The sequence below is a fragment of the Rhinopithecus roxellana genome, chromosome 8, assembly GCF_007565055.1.
Source record: "Rhinopithecus roxellana isolate Shanxi Qingling chromosome 8, ASM756505v1, whole genome shotgun sequence".
Taxonomy (NCBI): Eukaryota; Metazoa; Chordata; class Mammalia; order Primates; family Cercopithecidae; genus Rhinopithecus; species Rhinopithecus roxellana.
Window position 1 is genome coordinate 58595073 of NC_044556.1, and position 18081 is coordinate 58613153.

General features: G+C 43.0%; 1 protein-coding gene and 1 pseudogene across 3 annotated transcripts; one reads left to right on the forward strand and one right to left on the reverse strand.

The window, feature by feature from the left end:
- Nucleotides 1-1264: 1264 nt before the first annotated feature.
- Nucleotides 1265-9981, reverse strand: CD1D (CD1d molecule). 3 transcript variants are annotated; one of them, XM_010381249.2, is made up of 7 exons: nucleotides 9666-9981; nucleotides 6506-6877; nucleotides 5946-6212; nucleotides 5358-5636; nucleotides 4557-4835; nucleotides 3665-3770; nucleotides 1265-3571 (listed from the first exon to the last, which is right to left on the reverse strand). In XM_010381249.2, exons 2-7 carry the CDS (start codon nucleotides 6564-6566, stop codon nucleotides 3550-3552), a joined length of 1014 nt encoding a protein of 337 aa, XP_010379551.1. In that variant the 5' UTR covers nucleotides 6567-6877; nucleotides 9666-9981; the 3' UTR covers nucleotides 1265-3549. The 3 variants fall into 3 exon arrangements, 2 of the variants coding, with proteins under 2 accessions (XP_010379551.1, XP_030791106.1); XR_004058659.1 differs by having other exon boundaries at nucleotides 2812-3571; nucleotides 5234-5636; XM_030935246.1 differs by having other exon boundaries at nucleotides 2812-3571; nucleotides 3665-3773.
- Nucleotides 9972-11967, forward strand: LOC104676446 (annotated as a pseudogene).
- Nucleotides 11968-18081: the final 6114 nt, after the last annotated feature.

An 18081-nucleotide genomic window follows, 5' to 3' on the forward strand; every position in this document is an offset into this window, starting at 1 on the left:
CAGGGGGATCATGAGGTCAGGAGTTCGAGACCAGCCTGGCCAACATGGTGAAACCTCATCTCTACTAAAAATACAAAAATTAGCCGAGTGTGGTGGTGTGCGCCTGTAATCCCAGCTACTTGGGAGGCTGAGGCAGGAGAATCACTTGAACCCGGAAGGTGGAGGTTGCAGTGAGCCGAGATCACGCCACTGCATTCCAACCTGGGTGACAGAGCAAGACTCCATCTAAAATAAATAAATAAATAAATAAACAAACAAACAAACAAATAATTGAAGGAAAAAAAAGTGGAGCAGGTACTTCCAAGGATGGTTTTGGCAAAAAAGAACATCCATTCTCAACTCTTAAAGAAAGAGCTATGCCGCAAAGCAGAGTGGGCCAACTCCATGCCATAGACTCATAAGCAAAAGTAAATTCAAGTAGCAGCTTTGGAAAGCTCACAGATTTCTGTGTATAGCTGAGAAGACACATGTATCCTCCTGAGTCCAATCAGGAAATGGAAACTCCACCGTGAGTTAAGCAGAGGAAGTTTAACAGAATTATTAAACATAATAAGAAAACAATTATAATATATAAGAAAACTCAACAAAAAACCCTAGGGTAGAAGGAGAATATCCAAAGAAGAGCAACTCAGAAGTGTGACTCCTCCCTGAGGCTGGAGCGCAGATCTTATTGAAGAAGGAATGGTTCAGTCCCATACCTTGGGTAGCAGACACATTCACAGGTTTACCCAGGCCAAGCTGGCCTGAAGTAGCTAAACAAGCTGGAAGAAACCGTCCTGGCTTGAGGCAGGGGCTTGCAGAGGAAGTACTGCTCAGTGGAAACCCCCAGGCAGGAGGTGGATTAAGCACAGGTGATGTGAGGGTCTGCAGATAGAATGGTGTACTGGGGGGGGCAGGGACCACAAGCAGTGCCACACAGGATGTCTTCACAGCCCCTTCATTGACCCACCATGCAGCAGCTGGAAGCTGCAGGAGAGCCCTTTCCTCCTGCTGTGTCCCTCCAGGGCCCTGTACTGATAAAGCTTAACAATGTGCTGACTTTAAAGAAGAAAGTCATTGTACTGACTTTAAAGGAACTCTGTTCATTATCACTGTGCCTATTATGAAGAATGAATTTGGAGCAGAGTGATAATAAATTGACAATCAGCACAACACTCAAGAAGAAACATGATATTCATAAAAAGAGTATTAACATGTTCTAAGATGAATTCTCAGGATTTTCTGAGATATTTGGAACTCAGTATTTATTTGAAGGAAGAAAAAATTTCCTGCAGCGATAAGCCTTTATTTTCTAAATAAATTAAAATTGTTTAAAGATGAGTCAGAGCTACCATAAATTCATGCAGAGGCATTTCCAAAAGGACATCAGTAGAGACTTTAACACACGAGCCCTTAGAATGCAGAAAGGCCAGTGGGGTTGGTTCACAAACTTGACACTGCTAGAGGAACCTAAGCTGAAGAGCGCCACCTGAGGGCGATGTGGTACCAAACACAGCAACAGTCTCCACATCTTTTAAGGCAAAACACACTTGAACTCCACAAGTCTAGGAGACAATCAAGACAGACATTATTACCCTCCTTTGGCACAGGAGGAAACTGGTTCAGAGGCTAGAACTCCAGTCCCCTCAGCCAGTGCACTTGCTGGTTCACCTCACTGCCTTTGTTTTTCAAAACTCTGCTTCAAATTCCCCTCCCTCCAGGACGCCTTCCCTGACTGACGCCAGGCCAATCTCCTTTTCACTTAGCATTTTGAGGAAGCTGTTGTATAACACTGCACAATGCCTAAGAACAGTGGTTCTCCAACTTTAGCTAAGCATCAGAATCACCAGGGGGCTTGACTATTGAGTCCGCTCCCAGACCCAGAGTTTCTCATTCAGTGGGTATAGGATGAGGCCCAAAACAATTTGCATTTCTAACAAGTTCCCAGGTCCTGCTGAGGCTGCTGGTCAGGTTACTACAATTTGGGAACCATTGATTTAGAAGCCAGCACAATTTTTTTTTTTTTTTTTTTTTTTTTTTTTTGAGACAGAGGTCTCCCTTTGTCACCCTCAGAGTGCAGTGGCACAATCATAGCTCACACTAACCTGGAATTCATGGGCTCAAGGGATCCTCCCACCTCAGCCTCCAGAGTAGCTAGGACTACAGGCGCTCACCACCATGACTGGCTAATTTTTTAATTTTTTGTAGAGACAGGATCTCACTATGCTGCCCAGGCTGATTTCAAATGCCTGGCCTTAAGCAATCCTCCGACTTCAGCCTCCCAAAGCACTTGGATTATAGGCATGTCCAAGTGCTTTGGGATATGTTGAAGCTAGCAGAATCTTCTCCCACATCCTAAATTCATATGTGCCAGTCTAGTATAGAGAGTGTGAAATGTTACTTTTCTCAAACAAACACTCTCCAACAGTTAAGTCTCACTTATTTTTTCTGGGTGTTCAGGGACCCTGACTGCCAGGAGATTACCTCCCAGCAAGGCAAACATGATTTTGGTCTCCTTATTTCTTTGGCATCAGAAAGGTCTGCTGTTCCTGTAAGTTTCCTGCTCTGTCCTCTCTAAGATAAGAACACAGAATAGCTGGGTTACCATCACCATCATCGCTGCAGCTCACGCTTGCCCAGGTGGTGTTGGCCCTTTCCCTACATTGTCTCTTTTAATAGCTATAAGTAAAGGAGACTGCTATTGCTGCTGTTGTTGTTTTGGGAAGGAAGGGATGCCTTCGTGACAATCTTCTTCCAAGGAAAAAAAGTGATGACCATTTGAGAGAAATATTCCTACTCAGAGTAATTTTTTTCAACATAATACACATACACTATGATTTCTCTTCATTTATTAATTACACCAAGTAAAAATGTGAGACACCTCTGTTTCTTATAATCTAACTTTCTTTTAAAGAGGAAATGTCCTTCTTCAGTCGTAAATCCAAATTTACAATAGAAACTGTGTCCTCCAACTGCCAATATGACATCCAGGGCAAACTTTTTATAAAAGAGACACAAACTCCTGGGTTTGTCATCAGTCAGCAGGTATGTATTTGGGAATCCCACATAGTATTTTGTAAAAACTTGAGTCAACCTTTTAAAATCAGGCATGTTCGCATGAAAATCCAGATTTCCAGTTTTCTTGAAAAATGGTTAAAGCCAAGCCAGGTCCTGCTGACTTTATACTTGACAACAAGCAGGTGCAGCTGATTCCTTTGGACAGGACATGTGCGTTCCAGTTCATTGCAGATCCCGTCACACACACTCACACCCCAGCTCTTACCTGCTTGTCCCTGGTAGGTCTTCAGACACAAGTTTGCAGGAGTCTGCACTTCTGATTTCGCAGAGCCATTTGGGCTTATAAACTTGTAGTGTAATTTTTTTTAAAGAATTTAAATTCTTCTAGATAAGTGTTAAAAGGGTGTGATGAAAGCTGCCTTATGAATGTTCTCTACTTTTTCAAGGTATCTCTCCTTTCATCTTCAATTCCCAAGCAGACCAGGGCTGAAGTCCTAGGAACCTGAGGTCCAGAGACCCTGGGTTCCAGAGACACAGATGTGGCAAGGCAAGTCACAGGATGCCCTGATAGGAACTGTGAGAGAATAGAGAGGGAAAGACCATTAAGGAAAAGGGGAGCCAGGAATGAAGAGGAGAGAGGCTGAGGAAAGGGAAATGGGAGACTTACGTTTGCCTCTTAAACAGGGAGGTAAAGCCTACAATGAGTACAATGAGGAACAGCAAGCATGCCAGGACTGCCAAGGCGACCAAGCCCACGGAGGTGTGGCTCCCACCTGCTTTGGAGGAACATAGGCTGTCTCTTAGCACAGGACCCCTCCCTAGAGATATAGAGTATCCAGTCCCCTGGTCTAGGCATGTGTGAGGGTACCAGGTGCTTCTTATTTCCTCCTCCACTTAAAACACCGATTTCTATTTCTCATAAGTTTAGATTCCCCATCTTGTTTTCAGTGCCTGGGCATCCCAAATTCAACCCACTTTGGCATTTGCTAGTGTAGCATGGAGGGAAAGGGCAACAGCTGTGTAGCAAGGCAGACCTGAATCTAAATTCAGCCCATCCACTTTCTATGTGGCTCCAGGCAGTTAACCTACCTCAGCCTCCATTTCCTCATCTATAAAATGAGAAGAGCAGTACTTGCTTCAAAGAAAACTGTGAATGATGAGATAAGATACTACAGGCAGATTCATCGGCCCCTACACAGGGATCACTCAACCAACCAAGCTATCTTTGCTAACCTGCCTTCCCAAATGCCTGGCTCCCTCTCTGCCGAGGAATGAATCCTCCTGGAATTGTTTATTCGCTGCCTACTTCTGGATCCTTGAATTTTGTAGTCCTGTTTCTTCTTGTATACAGAACACTTTATCTCAATCCTTTTTAACTTTCAGGTCTTTATTTCCCTCCTTCCTGTATCTGGAACCCCTCTCTCTATCCCTCTTATTGGGGGCCTCATCTCCTAAACTCTTCTAACCTGGGTGTATCAAGCCACATCCTTCCCCAGTGCCTCCCTCTATGCCTGAGGACCACCTCCTGCCATTTCCAATGGGGCCTAGCTCTTTCTCACCCCAGTAGAGGACGATGTCCTGGCCCTCTAGACTGCTGTGCTTCACCCGACAGGACAGGCCAGCTGCCTCCCCAGCGGCCACCTCCAGGGTTGCTCGGAGATACCATGTCTCGTCAGCATTGGGCAGGATGTCCCCTCTCTGAGTGCTCTGCTGCTCCTGTTCACCCCGCATCCACATCACCCACACGGGCTTTGGGTAGAATCCTGAGACATGGCACACCAGCAGCAGACGGCCAGGACCAGGACTGGGGCCACGGGACAGCCAGGCCTTGGGCTTCACTGTATCCAAAAAGGGAATGGGGGGATCTTAAAGTGAAAACTGCATTAGAGGCTCCAGGCCTCATACCAGGCTCATGCCCCCGACATGTTCACTTCTGGAAATGAAGTCTCTCACAACTTTCAATCCATTTGTCCCATCTTCTTCAGGGTGCCTGTCCTGATACTTTTTCTCCTCTGGTCCCAGCCTCCTATAAATGCCCCTTGTCTGTTTTCCTATAACACCCTTTGTTTGGAAGTAACATTTGTAGCCTATTTCAAACATTGCATTAATTAACATCCCCCCACCAAGTAGGGATCCTACCTGCCTGACACCTTTCACCCCCAGTTGTTCCTTAACTGAATTCATGGAACCCAAGAGGTGCTCAGTTAATGTCTGTGAAACGAATAAATACCCTCACCCCTTATCCAGCCCCTCTTGGGCCTTCCTCTTCTTTGAATGCTCAAAGGAATGAGAACCCTGGAATGGAAAAGCCCGTTTGGAGCCCTGAAGTGGAGTGCAGGGAGTAAGGAAGACAGGCTGACCTTGCTTCTCCAGTTCCCACTTCCCTGATTCAAAGAGGCCAGTGACAAATTGGGGGCAGGTGTCATTAAGGAGCCACTGCAGTGTTTCCCTCGTCCACTTGTCCTGATTGAGCACTTGGATGGCCAAGTTTACCCAAAGTGGGGCCTCTTGGGCTGGCTCCCAAGAAGTTCCTTGGAAACTCAGGATATCTCTTCCTTGAAACGCTACATGGAAGAAGTTATGTGAGGCGTTTCCAGAGTGCACCTCACAGCCAGCGGACACCTGGAGCTCCATGGGATCTGTGGAGAGTAAGGGAAAGAGATCAAAGAAGGGTTTGAAAGACTGGGAGAGACGAAAGAGAAGAAATTGAAGTGCAGATTATAATGGGGACCCAGACTTCAGGGAAAGGAGAGTAGTGACCCGGAGTAGGCAGGAACGAGGGACACTTTGAAGAGTCAAAGACTGGGACATCTCCAGGTAGAAGGGAAATCAGAAGAGGGTGGACAGAGCAGAGAATCTCATCAGGTGGTGCCACAGTCTCCCAATTGAGCTTCTGTGACCATTCTCTCCCCTTGGGTACCGGGCCAGGATCCTATCCCTCAGCTCACAGGCTAAGCGCAGCATTTTGGCGAATTCCTTCACGTCCCTGGTGAAGCTGCTTCGATAAACCCGAAATATACGCTGCAGCGTCTCCCACTGCTGGTCGCTGAACGTGCCCTGGGACCAAGGCTTCAGAGAGCGGATGGTGTCGGAGTCGTTGCTCCAGCTGTGCGTCTGCAGCTCCCCCAGCCACGCCAAACCATCGGTGCGCGTCCAGTTGCTACTGGCGAAGGACGAGATCTGGAGGCAGCGGAGGGGGAAAAGCCTTTGCGGGGCTGGGAGAGAATGAACATTGGAGGCGCGTTGCAAGTGGCCGGGAGAGCAGCCAGCATAAAGAGAAAGAAGAAGGAAAGAAACAAGAGGAGATGAGCTTCAGGAGAGGGCTGATGCCAGCGAACTCTGTGCCGCGCTGCCTCTCCCTGGAGCCAAGGAGTAGCGAGTTTTCTATCTGGATTGCGCCAGTGCGTCCCGGGTCTCACCCGTCCCCACCAGGTGGTGCCCTCAGTCCCTACCAGCTCCCTCTCTCCTCCCTCCCGCGAGCGCACCCAGTCGCCCTCGTTCCACCCACCTTCAGCGCTTCCCCAAGCCTGGAGGAGCGCCCAGAGCAGCAGAAACAGCAGGCACCCCATATCGCCGGGCGTGGGGACCTCGCGGAGTATCGCCGGACGTGGGGACCTCGCGGAGTTCCGCCGCGCCCCGCCCTCTGACCTGCGTACTCTTCTCGCCTCCCGCTCTGCTCACGTCCCTTTCCGCTGGGTGCCAGCCAATTCCCAAGCCCGGACCCCGGCAGCCCTTCTCCCTCGGCTTGTCAGCGGTTTGCTGCTTCTGCTGAAGGGTGTCCTCGCCCTTAGCTGTGCGAGCTGCAAAGAGGTCGGGGTCCCAAGAGTCCTGGCGCCGCCGCTCACTTCAGTAGGTTTCACAACTGGCGTGTCTCAATCTCCTGTTTCAACGGAGACTTTGGGTCAACGTGTGGGACGCTTTACAACCATTATTTATGTTTTGGAATCAGGACATAAGGTTGTGTCTGTGTTACAATTCCAACCATGGTAAAAATGCAAAGGGAAAAAAGGAGCAAAGTCCTTGCTTTAGCAGTAGATGTTTCTAGGTAGAAGGACTGTGAGTGATCTTAATTTGCTTTACATCTTTCTGTTTTCCAAAATTTCTCAAGTGCAAGTATCACATTTACAATAAAGTAAAAGCATGAAAATTAATTTCCTCAGTTGCACATTGAGAGGATTGGATTAGGTTGGCTACAATTCTTTACAACTATCATATCCCAGGATTCCTCCACCTCAGTGTTCCCTAGCCTCTCTTTCCCCCTGTCATGGTTCTTGCTCTCCCCTCCCCCACCTCTGCGTTGTCTTCCCTGACTCCTTTTCGGGGGTGTACCCCCAGACTCTCTTCTTCCTCCTCTCCTTCCTGACCTCTGTTGGCTTACCTTCTCCTCTGGCTCCTCACTCATTCACTCTCCAAATATGCGCCTCTGTTTTAAAGAATAAGTGTGAGAGGACAGTGTGTACCTGGACAGCCAACTCCCCACTTCTCACACTGAAAATAAGAAAAAGTGACCAAAAATCGTGGTTCCAAGGCTTAGCTCACCTTGAGGAAAAGACTCCTCTTTGGCAACTCAGAACCTGGGCTGCAGCCTGACACTTCCCTCTCCCTCACTCTTTTTAATCCAATCTATCGCTTGGATAATCTATCTATTTCACTTCTTTTTAAATACCTCTTGAATAAGTTCCTTTTTCTACATTTCCACTGTCACCATCACCCTAACCTTTTGCCTGATATCCTAAAGTAGCATTCTTGGGGTAGAAAACAAAATCATTAGCACAGCCTGCAAGATTATGAGCCCTCTAGCCCTGGTGTCTACCTTTTGACATCACCTCACCCCCTCCCAATGCCTAGTTAAATGATCACTCCAGCATCATTTGCTCTGTACTTTAGCCTGGCTGTTAACTTTCAGTTCCTCCACTCTGCAAAACCTCTTCCTGCCTAAACTCTCCGCACAAAGTTCCCTTTGCATGAAAGCTCTTGACCTTCTCCTCACCTCACCCTCTCCCAATGCCTAGTTATTTCCACTAAGATATCAGTTCCTAGGTCACTTTCTCAGGGAAGTCTTTCCAGATCTGCCAGACTGCGTGACCCTAGGCAGGAGAAGTAGGGCAGTCCCCACCTCCACTGCTTGTACACTAACTGGCTTTGAGAACCTATCCTCTCAGCAGGTAGCAGAGCTTATAATTATAGAAATGGCGATATGTCTGTCTCCCTCTGTGTCCTCTTCTAAATCAGCTGGAGAGGTGCCGGAATGCAAGGATCATGTCTCCATAATCTGGTTCCTCCCATTCTGCTAATGTTGATGTTTCCCTTCTCCCATATCCTGTTGCAGCAAGAGTCCTAGAGAAAATAGGCTACTGTACCACACTCTAGGCTGGGATCTTGTGGACAGCCCTAACCCAGCCTATCTAATTATGTGTAATTTGCCCAGAAAAGCTTAAAATAACATAGCAACGTGTTCTTGTAACAAATAAGGTGTTAAATGATTAAATTTGGATACAAAATTGCCTAAATAATGGATAGGAGGGAAGCTATGAGGATGGAAGTAAAAAGAATAATTATAAGAATCAGGGGGCAATATTTTTAACTTTACATTCTTCAAATTTCAAGCTCCCTTTAAAAACTTGAACAGTTCTGTTTAGTTCATGTGGAACTTAAAATTTTTAAGTGCTAACATTCTTGCACACTTAAAGACAGGAAGCGGGTTTGTGTGTGTATGGTTTTTTGTTTTTGTTTGTTTATCAACAGAAGCCAGGCAGTATTACCTTCAGAAGTTAGGGCTATCTGGAGTTATACCAATATTTTTTCCCAAAGGTCAGTTGCGTTAGACACTTTTTGGCTACTGAAACTTTCACTGCTTTTTTTCTGGGAAAGAAACCATTGAATTATGAAATGTTTTGCAATATGTTACCTAAACAAAATCTTTTATAACAAGACTGACTCAGAATACCCTAGCACGAAGAGATGGTGATTTACTCAAAGCCTCAAAATAAGCCCATGGTGGGTACTACATGATCTCACTTATATGTGGACTCCAAAATAGTAAAATTTATGGAAACAGAGTTAGGGTAGTGGTTTCCAGGAGCTAGAGGGAAGGGGCAAATGGCTTAATTTTGGTCGAAGGATTTCAGCCTCTGAATTTTGAGAGGCTAATCAATACCTTGGATTCTTTCACGATCATAAGGGACTTAACTTGGTTTCAGTTCAGAATTCACAATTCACAGGGTCACATTAGTTGGAATCTTATGTGCTTTCTTCATGTTTTTGTTATCTTAACCATTAGGAGACCATTTAATATACAAAGGATAGCTGCATATGAGAATTTAAGACTCTTGAGAGGATACATCAGGGAAACTTTCATAATAGCTATCAGCAGGATAATACCAACTAATTAAAGAACTCTTCTTAATAGGACTTTCCACAAGCCAAACTGATCAAAATCAAACAATTCAAAGTTCAGTCAATAAAGAAATTTCAACGGTATTCAAGTGCAATTGGTCATAGTCTTTGTTCAGAGCATAATGGTGATCAAGGACCATAGTTTGCTGTAAAATGGCCTGAATTAAAGAGGTATTCATTTTTGTAAGTAGCCTGATAATACAAAGCATAGTAACCTGGAGATCTACTAAAAGAAACATAAGGATTAGAAAACCTTGTAATAGCTTTCTTACCTCTCGGACGTCCGGTCCCAGGAGCAAAACTCCAGCGACTTTGGGCCCCGCCCCCATGAGAATGGAGGGCGGCCGGTTCTGAAGGGAATGAGACCAATGAGACGAGCCCAGGACGGGGCGCGAGGCCGGAGGGTGGGGCTGGTGGCAGCCGCAGCAGTCCGAGACCTGGCTCCGCGCAGTATGTGGCAGTACGTCAGCATCGGGATGGCTCTAGCAGTGGCGGCGGCTGCAGAAGTCCAAGCAACCGGGGCCGCAGAGGAGGCTAGAGCTGGAGCCGCGGCGGCGGCGGCACCGCGGAGAGTTTAAGATGGCGGCGGCGGGGCAGCGGGCCTGCGGGAGGAGCAGCGCTATGGGCTGCCGTGCGGCCGGCTGGGGCAGGATGACATCTCTGTACTGCATGTGAAGCTCACCGAGACGGCGATCCGGGCGATCGAGACTTACCAGAGCCACAAGAATTTAATTCCTTTTCGACCTTCAATTCAGTTCCAAGGACTGCACGGGCTTGTCAAAATTCCCAAAAAATGATCTCAATGAAGTTCATAACTTTAACTTTTATTCGTCAAATGTGGGCAAAGACAACCCTCAGGGCAGCTTTGAATGCATCCAGCAAACATTCTCCAACTCTGGAGCCTCCCAGCTCAACTGCCTGGGATTTATACAAGATAAAATTACAGTGTGTGCAACAAACGACTCGGATCAGATGACACGAGAAAGAATGACCCAGGCAGAGGAGGAATCCCGCAACCGAAGCGCAAAAGTTATCAAATTCGGTGTACCATATGTAGGGAAAAGAGTGCCAATTCGGAAAGCACCTCAAGCTGTTTCAGATACAGTTCCTGAGAGGAAACTGTCAACCCCATGAACCCTGCAAATACAATTCGAGAGACACACAGCAGCAGCAGCGTCTCTCAGAGGCCACACAAGGACAGGGTGATTCACTTACTGGCCCTGAAGGCCTACAAGAAACCGGAGCCACTTGCTAGACTCCAGGAAGATGGTGTCAATCAAAAAGACAACAACTCCCTGGGAGCAATTCTGCAACAGGTAGCCAATCTGAATCCTAAAGACCTCTCATATACCTTAAAGGATTATGTTTTTAAAGAGCTTCAAAGAGACTGGCCTGGATACAGTGAAATAGACGGTCATTGGAGTCAGGGCTCTCTAGAAAACTAAATCCATTTCAGAATGCTGCAGGCACCAGCCGTTCAGAATCTCCTGTATGTTCTAGTAGAGACGCTGTATCTTCTCCTCAGAAACGGCTTTTGGATTCAGAGTTTATTGATCCTTTAATGAATAGAAAAGCCCGAATATCTCACCTGATGAACAGAGTACCACCAACACTAAATGATCATTTGAATCCCACCAGTGAAAAATCTGCTGCAGGCCTCCTGCTGCCCACTGCGGCTGCTGCCATCCCCACCCCTCCACCGCTGCCTTCAACCCATCTGCCCATCTCACATCCTCCCCAGATTGTAAATTCTAACTCCAATTCCCCTAGCACTCCAGAAGGCCGGGGGACCCAAGACCTACCTGTTGACAGTTTGAGCCAAAACGATAGTATCTATGAGGACCAGCAAGACAAATATACCTCTAGGACTTCTCTGGAAACCTTACCTCCTGGTTCAGTTCTACTAAAGTGTCCAAAGCCTATGGAAGAATACCATTCAATGTCTCACAAAAAGTTCAAAAAGAATTCTAAAAAACATAAGGAAAAGGACCAAATAAAAAAGCACGACATTGAGACTATTGAGGAAAAGGAGGAAGATCTTAAGAGAAAAGAGGAAATTGCCAAACTAAATAACTCCAGTCCAAATTCCAGTGGAGGAGTTAAAGAGGATTGCACTGCCTCCGTGGAACCTTCAGCAGTTGAACTCCCAGATTATTTGATAAAATGTATCGCTATCATCTCCTATGAGCAACACCAGAATTATAAGGATGACTTCAATGCAGGTATGATGAGTACAGAGCTTTGCATGCCAGGATGGAGACTGTAGCTAGAAGATTTATCAAACTAGATGCACAAAGAAAGCACCTTTCTCCAGGCTCAAAAGAGTATCAGAATGTTCATGAAGAAGTCTTACAAGAATATCAGAAGATAAAGCAGCCTGGTCCCAATTACCATGAAGAAAAATACAGATGTGAATATCTTCATAACAAGCTGGCTCACATCAAAAAGCTAATAGGTGAATTTGACCAACAGTAAGCAGAGAGTAATGGCCCTAGAACTCTGCTTGGACCAGAAGATGTGAATAAACTTAAGCTTATTTATTTAAAATTCCAAAGGAGTTGCTCTAGATTCTAAAAAGGTGAAACTTTGGCTGTTGAAAGTTTCAGTATTAGTAAACTTGAGTTACTTTTTCTTTTCCATTTTACTTTGCTTCCCTGCATTTCGAAGCTGCTCTTTCTGGTCCTCCCCACCACTCCACTCCCAAGACTTGTGCTTATTAATAGAAATTTTTTTTAGGTTTTGGAGATCCATTGTCCACATTTCAAGTCAGTTTTTTTTTCCTCAAAAACTTGTGTTTGTTATTAGAAATGATTTTCTAGATATTGGGGATCCAGTGTCCAAACGTAAAAGTTGTGTGTGTTTAAAAAACAACAGTAGGCCGGGCGCGGTGGCTCAAGCCTGTAATCCCAGCATTTTGGGAGGCTGAGACGGGCGGATCACGAGGTCAGGAGATCGAGACCATCCTGGCTAACACGGTGAAACCCCGTCTCTACTAAAAAATACAAAAAACTAGCCGGGTGAGGTGGCGGGCGCTTGTAGTCCCAGCTACTCGGGAGGCTGAGGCAGGAGAATGGCAGGAACCCGGGAGGCGGAGCTTGCAGTGAGCTGAGATCCGGCCACTGCACTCCAGCCAGGGTGACAGAGTGAGACTCCGTCTCAAAAAATAAATAAATAAAATAAAATAAAAATAAAAAACAACAGTAATGTGCAAAAAGGTGAAATGCTTTTGAAGAAACGTAAGCCTATTTTCTGACCTTTCTTAATGCAAACTCTTTGCCTTAAATGGTAGAATATTTAAAATTTGCACAAAATTTAAAATATTCTTGGAGGGTTAAAAAATAGAAAGGCTTATGTGTATAGATTCACATACACATATGTATATACAGGCTGACTTGATCTAGAACATTAAATCCGCCCTGCAAGTTAACCCACCATTGCAATGGTTGCCTTAAGGTGTTTGCTAGTCCTGTACGTAGTATGGTTAATCATTAGCTACACTGCTTGCCACTTGATTAGAGCAATGGGAAGCATATTGTGGCTTACCAGCATCTGGAAGTGTGTGCTTGATCTGTATGTATGCAGAGGTGGTGTGGATGTGAGCGTACATGAAGGAAAAAAAGCTGCTACTCCTAGTAGGCCAAACACTCAGGTTAAACAACTGACGAGTGTTACTGTAGGGTGTTTTTGTTTTGTTTTGTTTTTTCTATCAAATTGCAACTTTTGTTGTGGAAGACAAAAGCATTTCCATTTCAACAAGTTTGTCAGCTTTATTAATGTTGGGCAAAAATTGATATGACATGAAAATGAAACAGATCTATAGTTTTGGGACAAAATAGGTAACCCATTTATGTACTGCTATAAAGTATTTTTTGAAGAGAGATATGCAAAGAAGCTATTACCTACATAAGATGTACATTTAAAGATTTTTTTTTCATCCTGGTGCCAGGAATATAAAAAACAGTGGATATATTTAAACATAACATACTGTGATTCATCAAACAGCACAAACTTTCATTTCATGGAGTTTATCTGTTGACGTTGATTTAAACTGTCACTTGTTTTATCATGTGGGAACATAAGTTATGTGGTCAAAATATAAGGATTTTGAACTAATGTTGATTCAAGTTGTATTGTCTTACTGTATTGTCTTTTCAAAGTGCTGCCAGTTGAAAAGGGAAGCATTATGTTTACAAATCTGTTTTGAAATTTTTGCCAAACTTTTGATAGTGTCTTTAATAAAGGTGTTTGTCTGCAGCATCCAGAAAAATAAATAAATAACTTTGTTGTGAAAAAAAAAGAAAAAGAAAACCTTGTAATAGCCAAGTTTGCCATCCACTATGCAGGATGCCTGCAAACCAATTGTTAGCTGCTCCTGTATACACATTATATGTCTTTCCCCTAAAAAAAAAAATAATAATAATAATTCCTTAATGTATTTGGTGGCAGCATGTAGAGGAACAGCAATATTAGCTACCTTTTTAAATAAGTGTCAGATAGCAGTAAAATCAGAGAAAAGATAAGTGCAACATTCAGTTTTGTTCAGCACCACATACAACGCCCAATAGGGGCAAAAAGGAGATCTAAGGCTATAAGATGTTTCATTAAGTGTTTCAGTTAAACAAAAATGTTTTAGAAAGTGTCTTCGACCCTGGAGGTCTCATTGGCTCCAAATTCAAGACTTTTCCTCAATTTAAACAGATTGGTTTCAAACTCCATACAACTAGTACTAGTACCCCACTGCTGCCAACAGTGAGCCACCAGGAACTTTATTGGAACCTTTTCTCAATAGAAAATAACTGATCTTCATCTGTTTTGAGGTTGGTTCTAATTTCAGTTATTGACCTCTTTGGCCTGTGAGTACCCTGGGAAATTTCAGGCAGAGCTTTTTGGAAGGCAGGAGTGGGCAAGACCAAACAGAAAGATCCAAACCAACAAGAAGGCACAACAGAGTACACAAATTCTCCACAGACCCAATATGGAATCTCAGGGACTGAAAATGAGGTGAAAAATACCTACTGGTGTTTGAGCAGAGGTCAAGTTATTAATAAATTTATCTGCCCATAAGTCAGCATAGCTCCTGAACAAGGTCCAGTCGGAAACTGACCTTTTTGTGGTCCTTCCATAGCATACTATAAGGGTACATAACCACATTTAGTGGAAAGACACCTCACTACATTTAATCTAGCAACATCACATAAGCAATTACTCTTACCCACATGGGTAGTCCCCAGGTCTTGAGTTTGCAATACCTAGAGGCACAATATCCCTTCTGCAGGCATCACTTGGATAAATTTCATATACTTGGTAGTGATCAGGTTAATTATTGGAAAGGTTATGGTATTGTTTCCATTGAAGGCAGGAAGCCAAATAGCATTGATGCTAGAATATCAGGGATAGCTTTCCATTCTTCCTTTGAGATTTCAGGTGGACTGTCATTGGGAAAACAAAGAGGCATTGGCATGAATGGAATTGTTTTATCATTTGGGAACATTAGTCCACAGGCCCCAAAATTGCTCTGGTTTCTTGCTAGAACATAAGCCTTCACTAAAGCCATTCATAGATTATGGTCCCACAGATTTTCCTGTAAGAAAAGAGAAGAGATTAGAATGACAAGAAACACAGTAAAAAAGATAAGACTTTTGTGATACCAGAGAAGTCTTGATCATCAATCTCGGGAAAGCTGTCCACATCTAGAATGCCATCTGCTTAAGGCCAAATCTTCTGTAGTCAGCTTCACCTTAAGATCTCTAATAGGTGTAGTTTCAGGAGTCTTGAGGGCCCATTTTGAGTTAAGAGATGTAGATCCAAGACTTAAGTCCCTGAAGTTTGCTGCAGAAAACTTGGTATTGTCCCCTTCCACTAGAGTTCAAGAGCAGTCTTTCCCAGGTGGCACTTGCAAAAGACCCATTTTCTGAGTTTTAAATGGTGAAAGATCTGATTATCATCGTTTGATGGGCCACAACAGGCTTCTTTAAGCTGGTGAAAATATGCTTTGGGATAATGCATTAAAGCCTGGCACTACTGAGCCATGTCAGAGTTTATAAGAGGGGCCAATACCTGAGTTTCCATTATTAAAGGCATAGGTATTTCAGCAACTATTTTATAAGAGGTCAATGTATGTTTTCCAGTGGTAGTGGATCTAATTGCCATCAACTGGTAACACCTTTGAATAAAGTAATTCAATCAATTCAGTTAGCTGTACCTAATACCATCGTGTTTGAAATATCTGATTTGACTGACTTATAATTGGATCAGTAAAGTGGATTCCTCTGTTGCTGGATATTTTTCCAGGGATGCCCCATAAAGGGAACACATTTTCTAATAATTTCTTTTTTTCTTTCTTTTTCTTTGGTTTTTAGACATGGGGGTTTGGTTCTGCTGCCCAGGCTTGAGTGTAGTGGCACAATCATAGCTCACTGCTGCACTGAACTCCTGAGCTCAGGCTCAGGCAAACTCCCACCTCAGTCACCACAGTAGCTGGGACTGCAGGTCATGCTACCATGCCTGACTAATTTTTTTGTTGTTGTTCTTGTAGAGATGAGATCTCAGTATGTTGTTTTAAACCAGAATCGTTTGTTGTTCTAAAATGAGAAGAGTAAAAGTATAGGATAAAAAGTGAATGAATGAAAAAGTTGTAGAAGGTTTGTGAAAGATGAATCTTGTGAAAGGAATTTTATGTGTGATCAAGCTGGTGAAGATTAGAAGAGAATTAGTTATATTTTTGCTCAGGCTGCAAGCTGATCTTGAACTCCTGGCCTCAAGTAATCTTCCTGCTTCAGCCTCCCAAAGTGCTGGGATTATGGGTATGAGCTAACATGCCCATGCTAGCCATGAGCGAACATGCCCAGTTAAGTTATTACTTCTTAACTGTCATCATAGCATCAGCTTTTCTACACAGGAAAGCTTTTATACAATCAGAAAACATTCAAAGTATTACAAGAACATTATGACACCTCATTGAGGGTAGAAATTGAAATTCACAGTCTATCTGAGAAAGTTCAAGTGATCACGCAAATGGTAAAAATACACCACCTAAAGTTTGATTGTCTTATCAGAATTATGGGTTTGACAAGCCAAACATTTAGCACTTTTAGAAGAGTCGCCCCACCAATATTTTTTCACAATTTGGATCCTTTTGTCTCTTCCATGATAAGTCGTGGAGTGCAGAGCTTTTGATAATGGAAGCTTTAAGAACTCAGGAAGAAGCAGGTAGCCATCCAGGCTCTCCATGAGTCTATGCTTACCATTGGATTTACATCCTCTTAAATGTCAATTTTGTTTCTCCAATTCAGGTGCATAGCATTGTTCGTTAAATATGTTATCATAGGTAATTTGACTTAACTCAGTCTTATGGGAGTTCATTCAAATTGCATATCTTAATAATTTCAGTACTGGCTGACTTAGTAGGAAAATCTGCCAGGTCATTTCCTTGGTATTTAATTAATTCTTGTTCTGCCTGATGTTGGGTTAGGAGTTTTGTGAACCAGTCACTTACTCCACTAAAGTTCTGGGAGTTCTTGCCTGGTCCAATGGTATCATCTTGAAATTATCAGAAACCTGTACTTGTTAGAGTATTTTTCATTAATCTCCCTGAAGATGAAACACGTCAGGCTTATAGTTATTCAGGAAAGTATCAGAGTAAACAACTAACCACCTGTGAAGGACAAGACCTGAAATGGCCATGGTTAAAGATATGATGACAGTTTATTACAATAATGATTCAATTGACAAAGTGTTTTGGTTATTTCTGTTGCATAAAACATTTTAAGATAATAACTAGAATTATAACTGTTGGAGTTACACTGGGACTGTTAGATTTCTATGAACTTTATACAGTTTCTGAAACACATAATAACATATCTATGCAAATAGGGCTCAAAGAAAATTTGGCATTACTTTTATTATTTGACAATGCTGCCCATGTACTTGAATATGTCAAATAAGCCCAGTTATTTTAGTATCTCTCTTTTTATCAGAAGAGGTATTCCTTTGAAAAGTTCCAAAAGTTCATCTTGAAAATACCAAAGTTTATTTGAGGTCCAGAAAAAGACTTAATTTAGAATTTGATTTTAGAAGTTTATCAAAAATATCAAATAGTTAAAATATTCGATCAAAATAGGATCACAGGTCACTGTGAACAATTCATTTATTTAACCAAGGTAATATTAAAAGACTTCAAAGACAAATATAGAAAGTTACATAGTTATAGAAAAACCTGAGCTCTTTTAGTAGAGAAGGCTCAGTGTTCTTAAGTAATCAAAAACCTGAAAAGGACAACATAAAGCAAAGGAAATTATCTTGGTAAAATATGGAATCTTTGTTTTTTGGGCCAATTACCCAAAAGGTAAAGAAAGACCTTTCCCAATTTCCTATTTAGAGCAGATAAATACTCCAAAAAAGATGTGTTGTTTTTACAGGATGACCAAGTTCTAGTTTTACATCAATGTATTTTTATATTAATGCTCAATTTTTAGAAAAACATATAAATAATTCCATTCACATAAATAAACATATAGACAGAAAAAGACCTTCGAGTTTTTATTCAAAAATTTTAGCCCTGTGCCATGTACAATAATGCAAGCTCACTAATTTATTAAAGAGTATCTGTGCTCAAATTGTTTTTCTAGTCCATAGAACAAGATTTCCAGCACAGATGGCTAAAGCTTTTGACTAATAGTTATTAAAAAG